Source organism: Tympanuchus pallidicinctus, unplaced genomic scaffold (genome assembly GCF_026119805.1).
Source record: "Tympanuchus pallidicinctus isolate F22 unplaced genomic scaffold, pur_lepc_1.0 scaffold7, whole genome shotgun sequence".
NCBI classification, from domain to species: domain Eukaryota; kingdom Metazoa; phylum Chordata; class Aves; order Galliformes; family Phasianidae; genus Tympanuchus; species Tympanuchus pallidicinctus.
Window position 1 is genome coordinate 13,397,857 of NW_026294791.1, and position 21,211 is coordinate 13,419,067.

At 40.6% G+C, this 21,211-nt stretch overlaps 1 protein-coding gene across 3 annotated transcripts; it reads right to left on the reverse strand.

The window, feature by feature from the left end:
• Positions 1 to 916: 916 nt before the first annotated feature.
• Positions 917 to 20,970, reverse strand: MCOLN2 (mucolipin TRP cation channel 2). Of its 3 annotated transcripts, none has more exons than XM_052666325.1 (14): positions 20,819 to 20,970; positions 18,765 to 18,924; positions 16,208 to 16,381; positions 12,620 to 12,764; positions 12,046 to 12,133; positions 11,767 to 11,863; positions 11,228 to 11,327; positions 9,648 to 9,763; positions 8,815 to 8,964; positions 7,070 to 7,171; positions 6,834 to 6,956; positions 4,274 to 4,480; positions 2,822 to 2,937; positions 917 to 1,726 (listed from the first exon to the last, which is right to left on the reverse strand). In XM_052666325.1, the coding sequence occupies exons 1-14, from the start codon at positions 20,866 to 20,868 to the stop codon at positions 1,690 to 1,692; spliced, it is 1,665 nt and encodes a 554-aa protein (XP_052522285.1). In that variant the 5' UTR covers positions 20,869 to 20,970; the 3' UTR covers positions 917 to 1,689. The 3 variants fall into 3 exon arrangements, with proteins under 3 accessions (XP_052522285.1, XP_052522286.1, XP_052522287.1); XM_052666326.1 differs by lacking the exon at positions 20,819 to 20,970 and adding an exon at positions 20,532 to 20,703; XM_052666327.1 differs by lacking the exon at positions 20,819 to 20,970 and adding an exon at positions 19,770 to 19,859.
• Between the last annotated feature and the right edge of the window lie 241 nt (positions 20,971 to 21,211).

Below are 21,211 nucleotides of genomic sequence, written 5' to 3' on the forward strand. Positions count from 1 at the left end.
GCACCAGGCCTTTAACCTTTCTCCCCAAATTACTCACACACTAGGATCATTATCTGGCCTAAGAAGAGCATCCAAGGGCTTGCACGTTCTAGAGCCTCAATTGTTTTCAGATTCTTACAACACACTACCCTGCCTTAGGGCTGCACAAATTATTTTCTCTCCTGCCATTTGTATCAAGTGCTGGCCACTCTACAGTACAACCAAATCACATCTCTAGAGCTGAGAGGTGATTACAGCTGAGAAGGTTGCAGCTGGGTTGGAATCTTCCATCATATGCCCATTATAGGCTTCATAGGAGCACTACTGAATGGATAAGGCATTTGCTTCCTAAGCCAGCAATTGTGGGTCTGTGTCCCATCCAGGGTGCCTAACTGCATCAAGTGAAACATTACTGAATTTCTCATACCTCTGCTCAAAGGCAGCAAGTCAGACTTTCACGTCTAGGGCCTTACCTACTGCAGGTAAACCAGTAGTGCTGCCAACAAAAGCAGAAGCTTTGGACAACACCATTAGCAAGCATTTCCTTTTCAAGCACTGTGTTTTAGTTCTTTTTACTGCTTGTAAATAACAGAACATGAATTTGCCAAATTCTAGTTAGTTTCTAACCATTATCTTATTGCACAACAAGCTCCCAGCAAGTCCTCTCTAAGACTTCTTCCTGCCAGACAGCAAGGGTGAACATAGGCAGTATTTTGAGGATGAATCTTCTGTAAGCAGCAGCTGTCAGGAAGGTAAGGATTTTGTAGAAGTTTTGCCAGCATCATTTCCTTTTTACTCTAAACCAAGCTGCCACAAGTCCTACTCAAGCAAGTAGAATGGTATTTCAATTCGCTTGTGAAAAATCACCAGACAGTCTTTCATCTTTTCATCATTCTTTAAATTATGGAAGTTTATAACCATGCAAAAAAAAATTACCTATAATCAAAGCAGTAAGTTTAATTTAGACTCTGTACATCAAATACTGCGGGCAAAATAGCACAATAAAGAAGCCTCACAACAACAACACAAAACCAACAAATTTCTTTTCAGTAAAAACTGTTAAGAAAAGATTGTGATCTATAAGTGACATATTAAAACATTTACAAAAGGAAGAACAACAAAACAGCAATCACTTTGCACTTCAGTGCAGCTCTATAGTTTTACATAAGTTTATTTCAAGGTAATGAATTGTGTTAATCACGGTCTCAATGTTGAACGCATCGTTTAAAGAGAAGGGAATCCTTTCTTGCCAATAGTTGTAGTTGCCGATAGTCCCCTTTTTACACGTGAGGTTTTTTGTTTGGTTTGCTTGGTTTTTACTATATGGAATTACATTTAAATGTCATTCATATATTTCTCATGAAGAACTACTGGTTCTGCACCACTTTCTTTTCTCTTAGAAGTGTTCAGCAAACAGAGCTCCCAAACATCTCCCAAGGATTGGTCTTCTTTAATGCAACAGAACTCGAGGCACGAATGCAGTTCTTGACAGCTCTCCTCCAAATAAAGCTTCTGGGCTCTCATTCTGGTCAGTCAGCTGGTGTTATATTACTGGCTTTTCTTCCCCCAACACCTCAATTAGTTAAGATCAGCCTGTTCACAGTGAGGCAGGTCCAGATAATGGGTTCCATTGCAATTTGGAGAATGATATTTCTCCATATAGCTATGCTTCCTTTGTACATATTAGTGGTGAATTTCAATGCATAATCATCAATTGATAAGTATTAAGTTGTCATCGCTTTCTCGTCTGCAAAACAAAAATTCACTCAGTAAGGAATAGAAAGCATTTACCCATGCAGAAGTCAAGAAGAGTTTTGCACATTCCACCCTGTGCTCTCCCAGTTTCAGGATACAACTCTCAACACACGCACAGTATGTTGACAATCAAACAGGAAACTGTTACAAAGCTACTTGCAGTCCAGCTATCAAACTTCTGCCCTTACCACACTCCGCAGCATATTGCAGTAAAGCACATTTATTATGCTCAAGTAGATAATAATCTTGCACAGCAAATTGGATGTGAAATTTGAAGTCATATCTTGCTAGCATTTTGCCAGAGTACATCAAAAGTATGAAGCTGTACTTCACAAAAGCTTCAGCATGTGAGCAGAAGGATTTGTTACACTAGATAAGACTCAAAAAGCTTTCACATTCAGCACTATTCCTTCTCCTACAGCCTTGGCTTTCCTGCTAGGTGGACTGTGCCCACAGCCATTTTGCACACAAGTTGTCCAGCACTCAGAGCTGTATTAGATTTCCTCAGAAAAATGAATTAAAGAACAGATTTCCAGACCTGATGAGTTTCAGATGAGACCTTTGTATCTCACCAGGGAGCCTCACTAAGATCTCTAAAGGCTTGAGTTCAGCGTTTCCAACATTCTGACAGATTATGTTTGCCTCACAAACATAACAGATCTTTGGAAATAAGTACAGGTCACTTGCTGAATCACATCCTCTTGCTGTATGCTACTTCCTCCAGCCTGGTGGAAAAGCTATTTAGAAACAGAAGGCTTACAAAACCCTAACCTGCAAAGACTTAATTTGCTGTCTTCTTGGCAATTCCACATCATGCTCTGCCATCCTGCGATCAACATCCACCGGTTTCTGCACAGTGATTTATGTATGAGCAGAACACTTCAAATGTGTTTAAACTCAATGAGCCCCCTTTCACCATTAGCATTCTAAACATCTAACACCAAGTAGAACACAAGAGGAATAAGGGAGTCCAAGTACTTCATAGGTAGAATTCCAAGTACTCCAACATTTGTGTAAAAGAACTTTGCAGTGAGAAACTAACTAGTGTACTTGCAAGGATAACACATATCAAAAACACCCAACTGACCTTCTACAGCAGCAGATAAAAGGCATGGAAGTTTGTTCTTTTCTGTAAGAAGCATTGCCACAGTCTTTTAGAAATTCATGTAGATCTGTTGCTGGAAACCCACTTTGTTGGTATTTCTGAAAAATAAAGCACATTGCTTACAACACACGAGAAGTTATCAGGCAGTAGATGTTCTAAAGTCTCTAAAAGAGTACAAAAGCAGAAGCTATTTGGCTCATTAGTTTAATAGGATGTAAGAATTAAAAAAAAAAAAATGCTATTCTATCCATAAACACCATGTATGTAGTGGGAACAGAGCCAACTACAAGTGATGTAGAATTCACATTGCTCAGAATCTCTCTTACATTTGTTTACTGTCTATGAGACCCAGCAAGCAATCTTTAGGCGTACTTGCATCTCTTGCTCCCATTAGCTGCTGTGCTCACTGGGTTCATTTTCACTAGAAACTGCAGTTCTGAATTCCAAAGGCCCCACTATGAATGTTCAGCATCACTATGCATAGTAAATGTTCTGCAAAACATTGGTTCAGCATGTTGAAATGCTTCCCTATTGATACACATTATGTGCTCAGAGGCAAGAGCAACAGTAAGGAACTATTTTGCAGTTCAGAGCACCCAATAAACTCAGAAGCACAGATAGTTAAGTTATATTTGGAGATGCTTAGAAAAATGGAGTTTTTGCTCATTCTTTAAACTGTGGTTCATTTTAGACCAGGCCTTATTCTGCTGGCTTCTTTACTTAAGACCTGGAGAGTACTTTCCACGTTTGCCTTCCCCTTGGTTACTGCAGCTACTGGGAGCAGGAAGGGGAGTCAGCAGCAGAAAACAAGAACAAAAGGAAATGAAAACTCCCTTTCACTTTTAGCCCAAGATAGATTGCACAAGTTTACCTTGCAGAAGTAGTGCTCTTTGTTTGGAGTTATTTTTGTTTAAGACAAAAACAAAACAAACAAAAGACTACATTCCCCAGCAGCACATAATCCCTGTCTGGATACCTATACAAGTTTAGAGCTACCTGTTTGGAACTACTTAGCAGGAATGTGGTTAGCTTTTCTCACAGACAGCATTAAACCCTCCTCAAACTCAGCTTCTGGTGCCATGAGAAGAAACACTGACTCCAAACAAGACATATCCAGTTCTGTGTCACCATACTTACAATCTGATTCTTTCTACTCTTTCAAACACCTTCCAGTTATGTTTCCATTAGCTACTATCTTTTCAAAGCCAATTTCAGCAGCAGAAAGTACAAAACAGAGGCTCACATTACAGATGATTTCCCAAGCCAATTATTGGTTAGTCACTTGGATGATTACCCAATCATCATCCCAGGCTAAGCTACACAGTTTTAATTTGCTAACAAGTCATCATAATTAATGCTTAATATTATGGTGCTGATGATGAACAAGAATGAATATGAAGCTGTTAGAAATGCAATAGAATACTGATGTTTTACCTTTATGGTGTCATAGGCGTCGGTGATCAGAGCAATAAAAAGGCTGAGGATCATGTATATAAACAGAATAATGAAGGAATACAGATATAACCTACTGAACGTCCACACCAACATGCTTTTCTGCTGGATTTGTGCAAACGTTGCAAACATATCATCACCATTGACCAGAGAAAACAAACACTCAGCTACTGTGTTCAGGTCTTCAAACTGGAAGATAAGGAACACAGGGTCATATTAGAATTCAACAATCACTCATCCAGATTAAAGGGAAGATGAAAGTGCTATTATAAAAGTATTTTTTTAAGCAGGCAAAAAAAAAAAAAAAAAGCAGCCAGTTGAAATATTCCAACACCACCACACTTTGTTTCTTTTCTACACATTCAAACATACATGTCTACAGTAACCATGATTACATTGCTACACAATTCTGAGCACTTCACACCAACACCAGAAACACAAGATTTATTCCCAATAAATACCCTGCAATGCTCAACAGGTACAGCAACCAATAGTTTTTCTCTGTAGTTGATCAGTTATTTAGATGTTGCAACAACATCATCCATCATTCAGAAAGCCCTCTGAGCTGTGGCTAAAAGTTACAGCAACTGAGGAACTGTCTGGATAGAATTATGGTTTATTTCAAGGACATTATCTCAAATATCTGAGATATTCCTTTTCCCCAAGCTCTGAAGCTAAATTGTCATTAACTTCTGTACAATGACCAGGTAAGTTCACTTCCCCTCTGCCTCTGCAAATAACCAGGTCTGTTAGCAATGCTTTGTGAGCCAACATAGTTAATGCACAAAGTTAAAACATTGCCGTAATTGATGAAGTAACACAACTACAGTCACTTCAGTTACAATCCTATATTGAGATCAAGATGTCAAGATGCATATGCTTATAAGAAAAACATACTATTGCACAAGAACAACAGGACTGGTCTTACTATTGCTCATTTTTTCTTAAATTCTTTATTTTTAAATGTACAAGACTCAGCAGCACATTTGTATCTAGGAATACAAGGGGCATGGCACATGTAATTCTTGAGCAACTGCTGAGTTCTGATGCCAGAGAGAAGCCTACTAAGCAGAGTTTACCTGAAAGACCTCCAAATTGTTGCTACACAGCAAGCAGGATTTTTGCTCTCTCTCCTCAACTTCAGTAACAGAAGGGGGGGAGTTACTAAAAAGAAAACTCTACCATATTTTGTTTTTGAACTAAGGTTTTCAGGATCTGAGAATATGTATAGATCTTCTCTCCTCTATGTGTGCACAGATCAGAAAGGACAAGTTGCACAGCAAGCATGCTGCCTGCCCCCCATCAGACTCTGCACAGCACCACGCTGCCTTCCAGTGGAGCTATGCAGAAACGTTCATAAACAACACCCAAAATCCTTCAGAAATACAGTTGCTTCTCTCGAGAGCGAACCTGTGAAAGAGTTAACTTTCCACAGATATATTATTAACTATGCTTCTTTTTACTCAGGTAACCAGTGTATTTGCTGCAGAGGTTGCAGGGAAGTAGGAAGAATAGCATTTGCGCTATGTCTCTCATAAATAAAACTGGTCTCTATCATTACAAATAATTCTACAGCACATAGCATATCAGAGAAAGGCACTGCTATCAAGTTGAAATACATGCAGACTGAACATTGTTTCTCAAAAGAGAAAATTACACCAAATTTGAGGAATTCAAACTCTGGGCATACGAGAAGCTGAAGCAAGCACTGCAGTGTGCATCTTCATCACTACACAGTGTGTGTAATCAGAAAAAAACAAAAACAAGAATAAGTCACACATTTGTTACTCATTAAGGGATAGTTAGAATTGATCACATTAGAATTGATCACGTTAGAATTGACCTTCTTTTTTGTCCCCTCCCCTCCCCCGAAGAGTCACATTGAGCATCAACCATGAAAAGAACCCAAAATTCACAGTTGTTTTTGCATGTATTGTGAAATATACAAAGCTTTGCTACTGTACTCAGGTTTCTGACAAGAAGAGGAATGCCCTAGGCAAATATTGCTTGTTTGAACTTGGTATCAAACAAAACATACCCTCATAGGAAGCAAAGTAAACACAGAAAAAGAAGTCATTCCTCCTTTTGAGTCAAGATTTAGTTGCTGTAGTTACATTGCTTGGGAAAAAATTAGAAAACAAAGTCAGTCCGTGAGATTCTCAGAAATGGTAGCAGTGAACTTCATCCCAAATGCGCCGGAATTACCAGAAGAGGGCGAAAGAGAACAGAGCGATGCACCTTCAGCCCGAGCCAGACCCCGCCTGGAGGGCCCATCCAGGCAGCATCACAAACAGCCTTGCTTTGGAGATTACAGGTCAGCACAGTTTAGAGTACAGTTACTTTGTTAGAAGAAGCAGGTGACAGAAGGTGCACATGGGAGGAGAAACACAGCAATGTTATTTCATGTTGGAGCTTCTAACAACACACACACACACACACACATACACACACACACTAGAAATAGGTCTTAAATTTCTAACTAGGAGCAATACACAGACATATACACAGTTAGACCGGGGAAGAAATAATACTGCTGACATACCTTCTCATGATATGGTCCCAATACAATCCAACCACAGAAAGTATAGCCAAGATAAATCATCCCAGCACAACAACAAAACCTTAGCACTTTGGGTAATGATGCTTGCATAGTTAAAATGAGCACCTACAAGTTAGGGTAGAAGAAAGGAGGAGGAGAAAAAAGTTACACGTGAAAGAGACTTGAATAAGAGTGACAGGTATAAATTTTAACTGTTGAATATTTTATTTCATCCTTACGTTGTAAGTTTGAAAATATCCCAGGTATCTGATGACTCCAACCCAGACAAATAAAGTTGATGTTCCAAGTAAAATGCTGCAGACATCATAACTTCTGAGATTCTGAGGGATCCAAAGAGAGCAGATGGTCAAGTTACAAAGCAGAAGGCATATCAGCTTGATGAAGTTTCATCAGGTCAGACAAATAAAGCAGTGCAGCCCAATATTGAAAGGATGTTGCCACATCACAAAAATAAGACCAGAACAATTTGCACTTCATTTAGAGAGATCACCCAAATACACTAATGCTGTACATGGAAGCACAACTATACCAACATTCTTGAAGTTTCGCATGAAGCCCAGAAGAACTAGAGCCCTGACTTTGGTTACTGTACAGTTCTAAAAATTGGACTGAATATCTCAAAATTTTTATTTTTAAAAAAGGTTAATGTGCACTATTGTTAGGCCAACAAGCTTTCACTCTCTATTTTGTAATATGTGAGCCATCATTTAAATGAGAAGTGAACCTCAGGACTACAAGCCCCATCTGTGCTGCAAGCATTAACAGATTTGAAAAGGTTGCCAGCTGTTTCAATCTAGATCACTTTCACTACCAGCAATGTTTATAACCAATTCTAGTTGCACTTGGTCTTGGCAGAAGGCTAGAACTGGTGACAGTAAGCACACAATATTCACCAAATTCAAGATTTCCCATCCTCATCCCCCACCTCACCACAAAGCTGGACATTGGTACATGCTTCCTCTGAAAGCCACTCTGAGCATTTGCCCTTTGAGCATCAGTACACATGAAGCAGCAACAGCACACTACCCCCCCATTTTTCCAGGATACAAAGTTTTATAAACATGTGAATTGTTGACACAGTTTTCCAATAAAACTAGAAGCTGCTAGCCAGATAAAACTCATCAGTATCAGCAAGATCAGATCCGGAGGTCAAGGACTAGCAGCTGACAGTGGCTGTGCCTGTAGTTTGGGCAGGTCACGACCACAGGCTACAATAGCCATGTTTCTAGTCTCAGGAAACAGACCTGGTGTATCTGAGGGGGTGATTCCTGACACCCCTGTGCAATATGCACAACTACTTCTATGCTTTCATTTGGCCCCATCCCTAGAGGCATTCAACACCAGGTTGGATGGGGCCCTGCACAGCCTGATCTAGTGGGTGGTAACCTTGCCCGTGGCAGAAGGTGGGCACAAAATGATTTTTAAAGGTCCCCTCCAACCTAAGCCACTCTATGATTCTTACAGGAATAAGATAATGCAAAGCTATTAGTTAGGAAATGCCTACACACAAGTTCTAAACCAGGGATTAGGGGATTTAGCACTGTGGAAATAAGAGATTTAGCTAGCTTACATGGTCTTGCTGAAAGATTTGGGGAAAGGGAACTGAAACCAGTCATTAGTCAGAACAGCCCAACACAGCATTCATTTTATGGTTAAGTTCACATATCCTTTTTGATGGATGGAAGAATACCATCATCACCCATAAAAGAGGTGTTCAGAAAAAAAACATAAGCCCAAGAGTTTGATGCTACAAACAAAATAAGTCTCAAGTGATAAACACACAGAGCCCCAGATGGCTGCCTGTATTCCAGTACAGCTACAAATGATGTAAGACAAATAAAAGCTAACAAAAAGTAAACAAGACGACAAGTGACTGCTGCAGCTCACTCTCATTTGTCCCCTAGTTAAAACACATTACACTTGATTCTAATGAGTCTAGTACTTCACCTGAAGCACCTCTCACCTTGGCTTTTATCTCCATTTTTAGGATTGACCCAGTGATTGTCATCACATCACTGATAATTACCAGGACATACCAGCCATTTATGAACTCCATGCGATCAGTGTAACTGACACAACGGTTGTATTTCTCCAAGAAGAAGTTCACAAATCTCTGTTGAGAAGCATTTATGTGTTCAGTTATAGGTCTCCTTGCAAAAAAATATGTACAGATGCCTCAATACTGAAGCAATACTCAATATTCACATACCCACTTTTGCCCACAGTATTTGCTAGAATAACAGCATAAAAAAAATATATATATATCAGCCATAGCAACAGAAATGAAGGGGGGAACATTAAAACTGGTTCAGACCAGTGAAGACCAACTTTCCACAGAAAGCTGATTTTGTAAATCATCCTTATTAACTTAGCCACAGCTTGTTAACTTCTTTTCAACCTCCTTCACAAGCAGTTTCTATCAACCTCCAAGAGGAGTAAAATGAGAATTCACTGTAGCCCAAATAGAGCTGTAAGGCAATTCTCACTTCCAATAGAGCCAACAACATCACCTTCTGCATCACACTGTCTGCTCTCACTTGCTCTTTTTGCTCAAGAATAAACACCCTCAAGAGAGGCAGCGTAATAATTCATATTATGGTACTACACAATCTGAAGTAAAACCCCTTTCTGCCATAAATTGTTCATCACAGACACTTCCACGTCCTTTCTAGAGGGAGATGCAGTAAGCACAAGATTTTGCACCAGATGTGCTGGTTGATAGTTCAAAATATTACTACACAAAATTAGCAAACAATAAGAAAAAAGGAACATTGGTATTACGAGCAGTGCACTTACTTGTCGTAGCCTCAAGGCAAGAACAACAGATCGTGAGCACAGGATGAGAGATGCTAAGCAATTTAAGATGACAAATCCATCAAAAACTAGAATATATAAACTGTTTTTCTGGAGAACTGTAAAAAGTCAAGGAAATAAAATAGATTTTGTTTTGTCACATCTCTTTAAGCACACGTTGTTACAAAACATCATCTATTTTGCATTTAAACACTCTCATTACTTCATGGGATGAGGTTTAAAGATATTCCTTCCTGAGCCAATACGCCTAGAGCACAATTACATGGGTCACAAGAATGAAAAGCATGTTTGAATTTTTCAAAATTAATAAAGTATAATAAAATTATATTAATACAGACATATTTTTTTTTTCCCCCATTAAGGTCATCTGTCCATCTTTGTGCCAAGTATTTACATAGGGTAAACATATAACATATCTCAATATCCTTAAAAGCCAATCAATCAAACAAAAAAAAAAAAATCCCACCTCATTTCTCATTCCCTGACCTACAGCCAGAAACTTGTTCACTTTCTGCACTGTGTTCTTTCTATGCACAGCTTTAGAACCCAAGACACATGTTTTCCTTAGTTTACACTCTCAGTTGTTCCTACCAGTTTCACAACATAGATGTTTAACTAGACAAGCTATAGTTAAAAATTGCTGTTAATCATTGTAAATAGTGTTTTAGCTTGATTTTAATACTGAATTATGCATGGTCCTTCAGTTGGTTATTCCATGTAAATAAACTACTCTAGACAACTAGCTGAAAAAGAACTGCCAAGAAATCACTGAACATAGATGCACACCAGAACACTTGATGGTTATTCAGAACATACTACAAGATACCACTCTAATATCAGTTCAACTTTATCAGAGAAACATTGGTTTTGGCCAAGCAAAATGCAAGCTGTTTGACATTGTCATTAACTGAGATCCTATGTAGGACATAAGAAAATTATCACTGTGCCACAGCCCTTTACAGCAAGTTTACAGGAGAAGTAGCTGCATAAAGTACAATACAGTGACTATTCCTGTGAAGCAGGCTTTAATACTCAAGTCTCAGCCATCAGATAAAGCCTTAACAATAGAAGAAGTGTAGATATCATCCTTGCTAATATATATCATTAAATTTAACCACAACAGAGGAGGAAAAAAAAAAAAAAGTAAAAACTTCAGAAATAGCATGCTTCAATTACTCAGAGAGAGATACCTTTGAAAAATATGAGGCTTCAGTTAGGAATTTACCATTGTTAGTACATTTAAGTGAACTATTCAAATAATCTCAGAGCAACAGAACAATTAAAATCCTTCTTCCAGATGGAGCCTGATGCCAACACACACCACACCACTATACAGAGATGACTGTTAGCTCAGTCCCCTTACAGAAAAGAACTATTTCCCAAGATGTAATTACAAAGAAGTAATGAGTTGTATTAGGCAAGGCTTTTTGCTGTAAGGGCAGCGAGTGGGCAGGATGAACAGTACAGAGACAGTTTGGTTAGACTGACTCTTTCAGAGCAGGGAAAACACTGGGAGAAGATGCATAACACTGCCATCACAAATAAGTGTGCACCATACTTACCAGAACCGAGTATGTGCCAGTCTTTGCATTCTTGAATATCAGTATCACTGTTAAAATAGATTTTGATTTTTCCACTGTGAGCTCTATTGTTGAAAGTAATCTGGAAACATAGAAGTATATCAGAAAGAAAACCAGCAAAATTTACTTTATAAAACAAGTCTTGCTAAGTGTTTTGACATAATATACATCAGTACTTGTTAGTCAGGTAGGTTTTAAGAAAGCTGTCACCATAAATAGTGTAGACATTTGAGAATATGTACTGAAAAAGGACAAAAGCGATGTTTCAAGAAGTCAAATATCAGATTTAACCTTTAGAAATCTAACAACTACATATCCTCTTCTCAAGCTAAGAAATTACCAGCTGGAACTAACACTGTCCCATGGAAACATCTTGAATAGCCTTAGGTTAGAAGAGGAAAGTAAGGACCAGGACATGCTCAACTACTTTTCCCTTGCAATCTAGACTTAAGGATGATGCTTGTGGGCCCCTAAACTCTGATTATACATACAGTGTTGGAAGTGTCATACTCTATACTCACAGTATTTTGAAATGCATAGCAGTCAGGCAATTCACGGGCATGGATTGTTTGTAGGGCAACGCCTTTCAGCTTGAAGGAGATTTTAACCTGTATAAGCCTAAATGTTTTCAAGAAGTGTATAAATATATACACAGATATACAAATGCACAAAGCATAGAAACTGCAAAAAAAAAAAAAAAAAAAAAATCCAAACCCATCCAACTTACTTAAAAGTGGGGGGAAAAAAAAAATAATCCTTAAAGCATTCCTCCCCCCATCTTCCCCTCCAAACCAGTTTACCTGTAAAATTCAAGGTTGAAGAATGAAGAGTTCAATTTCACTTCAGTGTTCTTACTGGCTAGCTCCTGGGGCTTTAAGATAATACAGTCTGTGGGGAGAAAAAAAAAGAAAATCTGTAATGTTAGAAATTTCACCTAGAAAGAAGCACAGAACTGAGACAATCAGTTTCCATCACAAGTCCTAATCAAACAAGTACTCAAACAGAGCCCCAGCTCAGGGGACCACACAGCAGCTGAAGAGAAGCTTTAGTGAAGCCCCTGTGCTATGTGATGGTAGAGACACCAACCTACTGAAGTTACAGCCTTACCTGTGTCCAGAGATCCATATTTGAACATTTCAAATGGGATGGAAATTTAAAAAACAAAACAAACAACATCCCAAAACCAGGGAAAAAAACAAAAAACAAAAAACCCACAACCTAATGATGACAGCTGAACAGCTTCCTAGAAAGGAAGAAAGGAAGGAAGGAAAAAACATTAATTTTCCTGTCTTTTTCATTAAAAAAAGCTATTATAAAAGCATGAGAATTTAAATACTTCACAATAAGACACTTTTTAGTACAATGGTATCATACCTGTTTCTGTAGAAACATCTATGTTTGGCTTGTCATTGGAAGGAAGCATCCCACCTTTCCTGTACTGCTGTTTACAAATTTTTAAGCCTGATCCATCATGTTCGTAGCCAAGTGTCCCCAGGGATATGTTCTTTAATTGTCTGTACTAGTTTAAAAGCAACACAGTACCAGAAGTTAACAGAGATGCTTGTCCTTTTGCAAGAGACAATAACTTGCAGTTACTTGTATCAACACAACTTGATAAAAAAACACTCTCAACTTGAAGACTTGCATGAAAGAACAGATTTTGGAAAGTTAAGACTGCTGGCCACTAACAAGTATGGTTGGTGTGCTGGTATGCTGGTTACACAGTGGCTGGGTGCCCCGTGCCCACCAGGATGCCGACAAAAAAAAAAAGAAAAGAAAGAAAGAAAGAAAAAAGACAGACAGACAGACAGACTCCTTGTCTGCTGGCCATTTACCAGACAAGTTTTATTAATTTGCCTGGTAGGGACTTCAGTGCAGTCCTGCAACTAACCACACAGACACCAGGGATATCTTACAAATTAAGCTCATGAGGGTATTCATTTTTACCTCACTTGGAACTTCAAGATCCTTAGTTCAAAATTCAACACATTTTAAGAAATCTGATGCTGTATAAATTATTTTTCTATTTTCAACTTAAATACCAGTGTGACAGCCAGTTAAAAGTACAACACTAAGAAATTTTAAGACTCACGTGACCTATTTTGATTCAGCGTTAAGGCCTAAGTAACCATAAGCAGTCTGCAGAGCTCCATTTCTTCTCCACAGTAATCCCTTCACTAAAGCAACCATCTTACAGTAGGCAGAAAATTAATGTACCCAAATTACGACTGGCTCTCTGAAGAAGTTGGGATTGGAAGTACACACAACCCAATACAGTTTTTATTTTAGTCCATAAAATCCACTCTAAGAGCAAAAATCAAAGCTATGCCCTGTGTGACTACAGAAAAGCAAAGCCTTCACTGTACAGCTTGAAACCATGGAGCATGCACAGAGCTTGGGCAGCCTCCAAAAACAATTTGACTTGCCCACTTTACACAAGCACAGAGGCAACTCAGAGCATGTCTGTGAAGAAGGTACTTTCTTTCTCCCTTATTCTAAATACAGCTCAAGTCACCTGGAAGGCATTACTGAGCTAGTTTCTTCACATGAGCTTAAAAACAAGGACTAGAAATGCAAGTAAATACAGCAGTGTCAAGACAAGCATTCTCCATGCATGGATCCACTGAAAAACAACAATAACCATTATGGAAATCTAGCTCAAAGCAGCTCAGGGACAGACCCGTGTGTCAGCCCATCTCAGCATCAGCTGGCAGCATGCAAGAGTAGGCAGTTAGACCAGCGGTCCTTTAAGGAAGGAGGCATAAACAGCTAGTAATTCATTAGGTTTTAATAATTACCTCATCAAACACTTTTGCTTAGGGCAGCACACAGCACTGGCTATGCATTTAACTTCCCAGGAGGCGCAGAATAAATAAACACAGGAAGTCAGACAAGGCTTCCCTTCTCTTAAGAAGTTTGTTCAGCTAGTTTTGATACAAATTAAACACCAATTTTTTTATTTTATTTTTTTTTTTCATATGCCTCACTTGCTGCTGCACTTCCTCCTCCTTCCTATGGGCACTTTTCCCCACTGGCCCATCACATAATACCACTCAGTGCTCACTAAGAACTGCACATGGTGTGTCCAAGGACTGTCCTCATACAGAGCCCTGCTTTGCATTGCTGCTTCCAATTCCCAATACGTTTGGACAGCCAGGAGGAAAAGCCACCCTCTGTACCCAGTCAGAATACAACCGTAATTCAAACTGAGGAAGCCAAATCTGATTAAGGCAGGTCCAGTGAACGGAAACAGCAATTCACCCCTGCTTCACATCGCTCTCATGGCATCTCCAAATCACTGAATCTAGCACCTGTCACTTGTTCACATATGTTCTCAGACCCTGTTTCTCTGACAGGGAAACACCTGGCTCTGAGTTGCACACACACACCTTTCAGTAAGTGCTATAGAACAGTATAAGTAAAATTTCCACTGTTACATTTCTAAGCAGCCAGGATAGAGCAACGAGCAGAGCACCCTGTTCTTCCAGACCCACTGTGCAGCTGGGCGCACACAGCAACTCCACTGGCTTCTTCATTGCAGAAGCTTCCAAACTGGGCCAAACACAGGAGTATGGAGAGCTGTGCACTCTTCCAAGTGCAGATGTCTGTTGTATTTTTCTTATTCCTACCAAGTAGGAAAATATCCCACTAATACACATATAAGCCTAACATTTACTAAGATTTTACAGCTTCAGTCGTAAATAGCTGTGTGTTATCATCTTCTGTAATACCATATCCTTCTACTTGCTTTTCCCCATTCAATGTTTACTGGAAGTCAGTTTTTAAAGACTTGCACACAATAATAAGCTTTGGAAACAGCACAAGCCACTAAATAACCCAGATTACACAATCTTTTAGGCTCCTTAAAACAACCAATCTGCATTTATACAGCATAGATATATTATGAAGAGACCTTTTCCTGATGCCTGTATCATACACTGACTCATCCTTGAGGACATAAAGCTATTCTTTCTCTATCTTCTATCTGGACTTCATCTCTGCTTTAGTGCCTACAAAAGAAGGAAAGCAAGAGAAAACAAGCAAGGAAGTAAGAACAGCATAGTAGAAATAGAAGCAACATTGAGAATTCAAAGGAGGATTGAGAAAACTACTGCAACACTCACTTTAACATATCAGGAGACAGAGTTTTATCCTTGCCCAGAACAGCAGAAGTACTTTGCATTTGTTGATGGTTCTGCTGTAGCCTACAGATATCCAAGAAGCAGCGAGTCCCCACAAGTGGGCATTTCACAAAGTGGCACAGCCTTCACACACAGCATCTCCATGTGCTGCTGGGCCCAAGGCAGGGGAAGGGTGAAGTGGTTTAAAGCTACTTAGTGTTCATGCCATTTGAACTGCGCCAGGGCCCATGACCATCTCAAATACAGGAGTCTGGTCTCATTTTACACACAGACAACCTCTTTCATCTCATGACTCCTGGATGAACTCAAATTAATATAAAAATATTCACTGAATTTTCATCCTAGATTTATTCACCTTCCTCCCACAATTGTAAAGTAGCTGCTCTTCAAAGCACTATCCTTAACCAGTCCCCCTACATTCCTAGAAGTGCCATATTCCTCAGTTTGAGGCCTCTGGCACTTGCTACAAAGCTGTGATTCAGTGTAGCTGTAAGCAGAAAATTTTTTGAATACCATGCATAGGTACACCCAGACCCTTAGCTCTTCAACTAAGATCTAAACAAAGGTTGCAGTTCATGGAAGATGACTGATTTTCAAGCTTCCTGGATTTCAGCACTAAATGAATAAAATTTTGTCTTGAGCTCATCTTCAGGAGACAAAAATGCAGACATCTACAGACAAGCTTTGTGACACCCACCACTCACCAAAATATCAAACTTGAAATTAAAACGGAAACTGAAAAATAGAAGCATAGTAAAAATCTACTAGTATTATAAATCAATCAGCTTCAATACTCTTCATTATGAACAAATACACTTACCTGATCAATAACATAAAATATGCTGTCATAAGCATCCTGTTGGGTATATATGCTGCAGCTGTAGTCATCCTCATCGACACCAGAATAGCCTTTCAGGAATAGGTGCTTAAAAGCAACAGTGTTCTCCTCTTTGAACGAAACCACCAACTGGTTACTCAAACCAAAGAAGACAAGCTGACAAGAGAAATACAAATTGAAGTTTTGAATGTTGTTGAAGCCGCAACATTTTGGGAGCAATTTGAAAGAATAAATACAAAATAGAAGACTGTGTGTTACTGAAATCCTGCTACAAAGGGAACAGAGAACCTACCTATTTACAATATTAATTATGGCCACAAGGCTAATAAAGTCAAGGTTACCATATGCTGAGCATGAAAAACAAATCAATAAGATCTACTGATTCTAAAACTTTGAGCGCAGCAACTAAACAGAGAACTGGCCACTGCTTTGTTTTATGCATCCATTACCAGCAGCTCTATCTGGGATCTGCCACAATTTCTGCGGATGATGCAGAGGGCAGAAAAGCAGCCTCCTAGCCCAGAAATGTCCTGCTTTGCTCCAGGACAGCAGCAGCTCCTAAGCATGGTACACAGCTAGAGAAAAGTGTTATATGGGACCCCGGAGCAACAAAAAGCATCACTCCCTGAGCCTGATATTTCTTAAGGAAGCTGTAATAAGCAGCAGCAGCAGACAGCAGTTACTCCTCAGAATTTGCATTGGCCAACTGTATGGATGCCCCATTTCCATCCACCATGGAAAATAAACAGTCTAGAAGTTGAAATCAATCTATAAACAAGATTTTCTTCATGAATATAATATCTGGAGGATATCCTGGGGTCCAAAAAGCTAGTTATCATCCCAGGCTTAAAGTGAAGTGAAACTGGCACATTACTGTATGGAGTTTCCAAGAAGCAGAGAAGTAGTAAGAGAAACTGCAAACAAGGGAACCATGAACTCAGAATTCCCCCAAAGCAAGCAAGCAGGCTCCACTAGCATTCAGATTTCTACACTGAAGGTAATGGAAATCAAACACTCTTCACTGGGATTCTTCATCTGTTGTCTTAGGCAGTAATTGCTTAGACTGGGAACAAACTGAAGGGATGCATGCAGCAGTACTGCTTAGACCAAGGCCTTCTAGTTGCATAGCAAAGCCATGACCAGGATAAAGAAAAAGGGATGCCAGCAGTGCCTGGTATACATTACCTTTAGATTAAGTACTGAATCTTCACACTTTTAACCAATTTCTAAATTAATTGTAAAAATTATTATCCGAGTGCTACAAATGAGTCTGCAGCACTCAGGATAACTGGAAAAGGATCAGGGGTGTTCCAACCGCAACACAGAAAACAAGCATACACAGCAGGGTTTGCTCAGGGGACTCCCCAGGGCATTTCAGCACAGTTTTAAGTAAAGCTCATTCTCCAAATTGGAACAGAAGTAACAGAGCACTGTTCTACTCACAGAGGGCCATGAATGGCTGGGACAGTACCTTCAGTGCATTCCTCAGGACTCAGCCTGAAGGCTACGACAGGTCTACTGATCCTGAAGGGTCTTGTGAAGCTGTGATGCCTCATATTTCAACTGGAGCAAATCTCATATTTCATCTGGTCATATCTAAAAGGATCAACCACTGCAGCCCATGCCATACTGGGACACCAAGCCCACAGCAACAAGGCCAGAGACTTCATCCAATCTTTCCAGCAGGGATCCGGAGGGTGGAAGTGCTCAGCAAAGGCAGAGTCACATAAGCATGGTAGAGCTTTGTCCTATCAGGTAAGCCAAATACCAGCCTGAAATCCTCTAGTTCAGTGAGTTTTAAGGAGTTGTATATTTATCTACACTTGCAAAGTGTCCGGCATCAGTGTCCTACATTTCAAAGGTCCGGAAAAAAAAATACTGATGATTTTTCTACTCACACATCTGTCCTGTTTTGCTTCCCTCACTCTCCAGTCAGCATTTCTCAGTGGACTGCAAGATAACCAACCACACCATGATAGCAGTGTTGTTCAAACACCTGCTCTCCTTTGCCTCTATTTATGCTGTCCATGGACTGTTCCAAACACTGAAGCAAGAGATGTCTGATTTCAACTGTTCAGCCATCAGCAGGCAGACTGTAGCAGTTTCACATGGAACACTTATACTTGATGTTCCTGCTGCGTTATGAAAACCATCCCTTTTGAAATGGCCCAGAGAAACAATTATGTATGAATGAAATAGGAAGCAGAACATGCAGCAGTACTGCAGCAGCAAGCACTTGGTAAGGTCATGCTGGATTTCGTGGAAAGGATGAGTCATTTGTTTTAAAACAGTACCTTAGAAACAGCTAATTAGCTGGTCAAACACTGCCCCAAAACCTTCAGCAGGCATTTGTAATTTAGGTTATGTTATTTTCCCCCTTCCATACATGCCTTCCACAGCACTTTTTTCTTTCGAGACTGGAGCAACAAGCCTAAGGCAGTAAAGAATGCCCAGGGATGGCAGAGTGCAGGATCACAGACCTGCTTCTCCCGCATGACATCACTGTGCTTTCTAAGAGTAACAACAAGGTAAAGATTACCTGAGAGGTCACCATAACTATCTTCAAAATCTGCAAAGCCAGCTTCCATGGTATCTGGTGTCTTGCTCTGTATTTGTCACAGGGGTTCATGAAGTAAAACTTCAAATCCTCTTTTAGAGCCGTCTCTTTTAGATCTAAATCTGACTGAGCCATCATATTTCTGCCATATAAACAATATGTTAATTAGAAATCAGCAGAATGCTTCAACAAATGATTTCTTCATGTTGCAGTTTCACCTTAGACATTCACATTACATTGAAGGTGAAGTTCTCAGTGTTTTGTCTTAAAACAGCAAAAGAAGCATTTCCCTTCAATCACATCATTAAAATAATTCAACTGTAGCAACAGCTATTTCCCAGGAAGCAGTCATTAGACAGAACACTTGAGAGTAGACTTGGTACAGCTGTTACCTGCTTTTTAAAGCTGAAGCTTTGGGACAAGCAGAGGCTGCTGTTAGCACCTCCCCGAACAACTCACATTTCACCACCAGAAACAAGTGCTGAAAAAAGCTGAGTACAGCACACTGGTGTTACAAACATGCCATTTTAAGGGTTAAAGTCACAGATATTTATTTAAATACTTATGCACGTCATATATACACACACACACACCGGAGGAACAAGCACAGAAGGCTGTTGTAGAAGCCTAGAATCACAGATATTTCTCCTTCTGAACAAAATGCCACACTGGAAACTCTCCCCCTCTCCCAGATTTCCAATCCCTTTTACAGGACTGCAGTTGTCAGAACTTCACCACCCCACACAAAGGTCAGAACGAAACAGTTATCAGTTGTTGGGAGAGAGAAGTTAAAGAACAAGCGCATCAGAGGCAGCCATGCATGCTAGTTACCAGCCACATTAGCCATCCGCCAAAATACTCCCTGTGTTCTGAGCTTCAGAGAAGCAATCACTTTCTCTCCAGATCAAAACAAAAATGAACAAACAAAAAAAAAAAAACCCACCTCATTCCAAGTTCTTAAATGCATTTTTACTTCTTTATTCTCACCTGCCTTAGTGTTACTGCCTGAACTGCAAGCCATGAAGCACACGTGGTTTGCCAGGACCAGCAGCCTCCAAGCAAGAGAACGAGCTGAACACAGCCAAAGCATCACAGTGCTGTTTCCCCCACAGCAGGAAGTGAAAATTAATTTTAACACTCAGATCTCAAACGTTATCTTTATTACACCTCATATCAATCATTCACAGAGATGACAGGAGGTGCGCTGCCTTTCATTTTGAGGCACGGAAAACACAGGAAGGTTTTTAAAAAGAAAACTTGAAGAGTACAGCTCTATTTAGCCTTATAAAAAAAAAAAAAAAAAAACAACCAGCAAACATTACTAAAGCTAGCCCAGTATAAAAGAGAAACTTAGAAGAAAAAAGACCACCTAATAGAAAAACATATCACAATTATAGCTGGGAGTACTCTCTAGGGAGCAAAGCACATTTGCATTGTAACCCAGCCTGACACCCCACAACTGCTGCCTTGTGCCGGATTCTCTTCAACAGGCAGAAGCAGCACTGCTATGCACACATAATGATGAGAGAGGAAGACCCAGGCTAGAAGCAACAGGAGCAGGTGGGAAGGAAATAGCACACAGTCTTAAGCTGGGTCTGACTTAAATTTAAAGCAGGAAAGTGTGACAAAACTTCTCCAAGACAGAAAAATCCTCCCCTAGACTTCCAGTCAAGGCTGAAGGAACAGCCCTTAACTCAAACGACAAGCCTTCTGACAAGGGCTATTTTCTTAGGGAATTCACGTACATACCGTAAAAATACGGTGCGATTTTCCAAAGCCGACTTTCAAGCCCCTGCAGCTACTCTAGCAGCTTGACAAACAACAAACTTTCACTTCTGCACAGCTTCACCCAGCGCGCAGCTGAGACCCACCGGCGCTGCCCTCAGCTCCCTCCGCGGATCAGCTGCGGAAACCCCCAGCAGGGCAGCAGCGGAGGGCAGCTCGCGGCACAGCCCGCTATCAGCCCGCTATCAGCCCGCTATCAGCCCGCTGTCGCCCCGCGCCCCCCGCCCCAGGGCCGCGCTGACCCCGCTCACCCGCAGCTGGGGGCCCGCCCAGCGGGCAGGCACTTGAGGGAGATCTCCATGCGGCGCGGGTCGCGCTGCCCCCGGCGAGACGGACGAAGGCTGCCACAGAACGACCGACCTCTACCGCACAACCCCAACCCACCGAACCGCGGCCCCGCCTGCCCCTTAAAGGGCACGGGCGGAGGAGGGTGCGTCATGGGCCGGGCCCAAACGACCCGAGCGGCTGTTGCCCGCCGGGAGCGGCTACGGTGAGCTCTCATCAGTGCCCGGGCACCTGCGAAGCCTTGGTACGGAAGCCGTGGCCCAGCTCTTAGCTCGATGAGGTGACAACCAGCACACGATGTGTTGAGGAGAAGAAAGATTTAAAAGCCCCTGCACCCACACCAGGTCTTACACATGCAC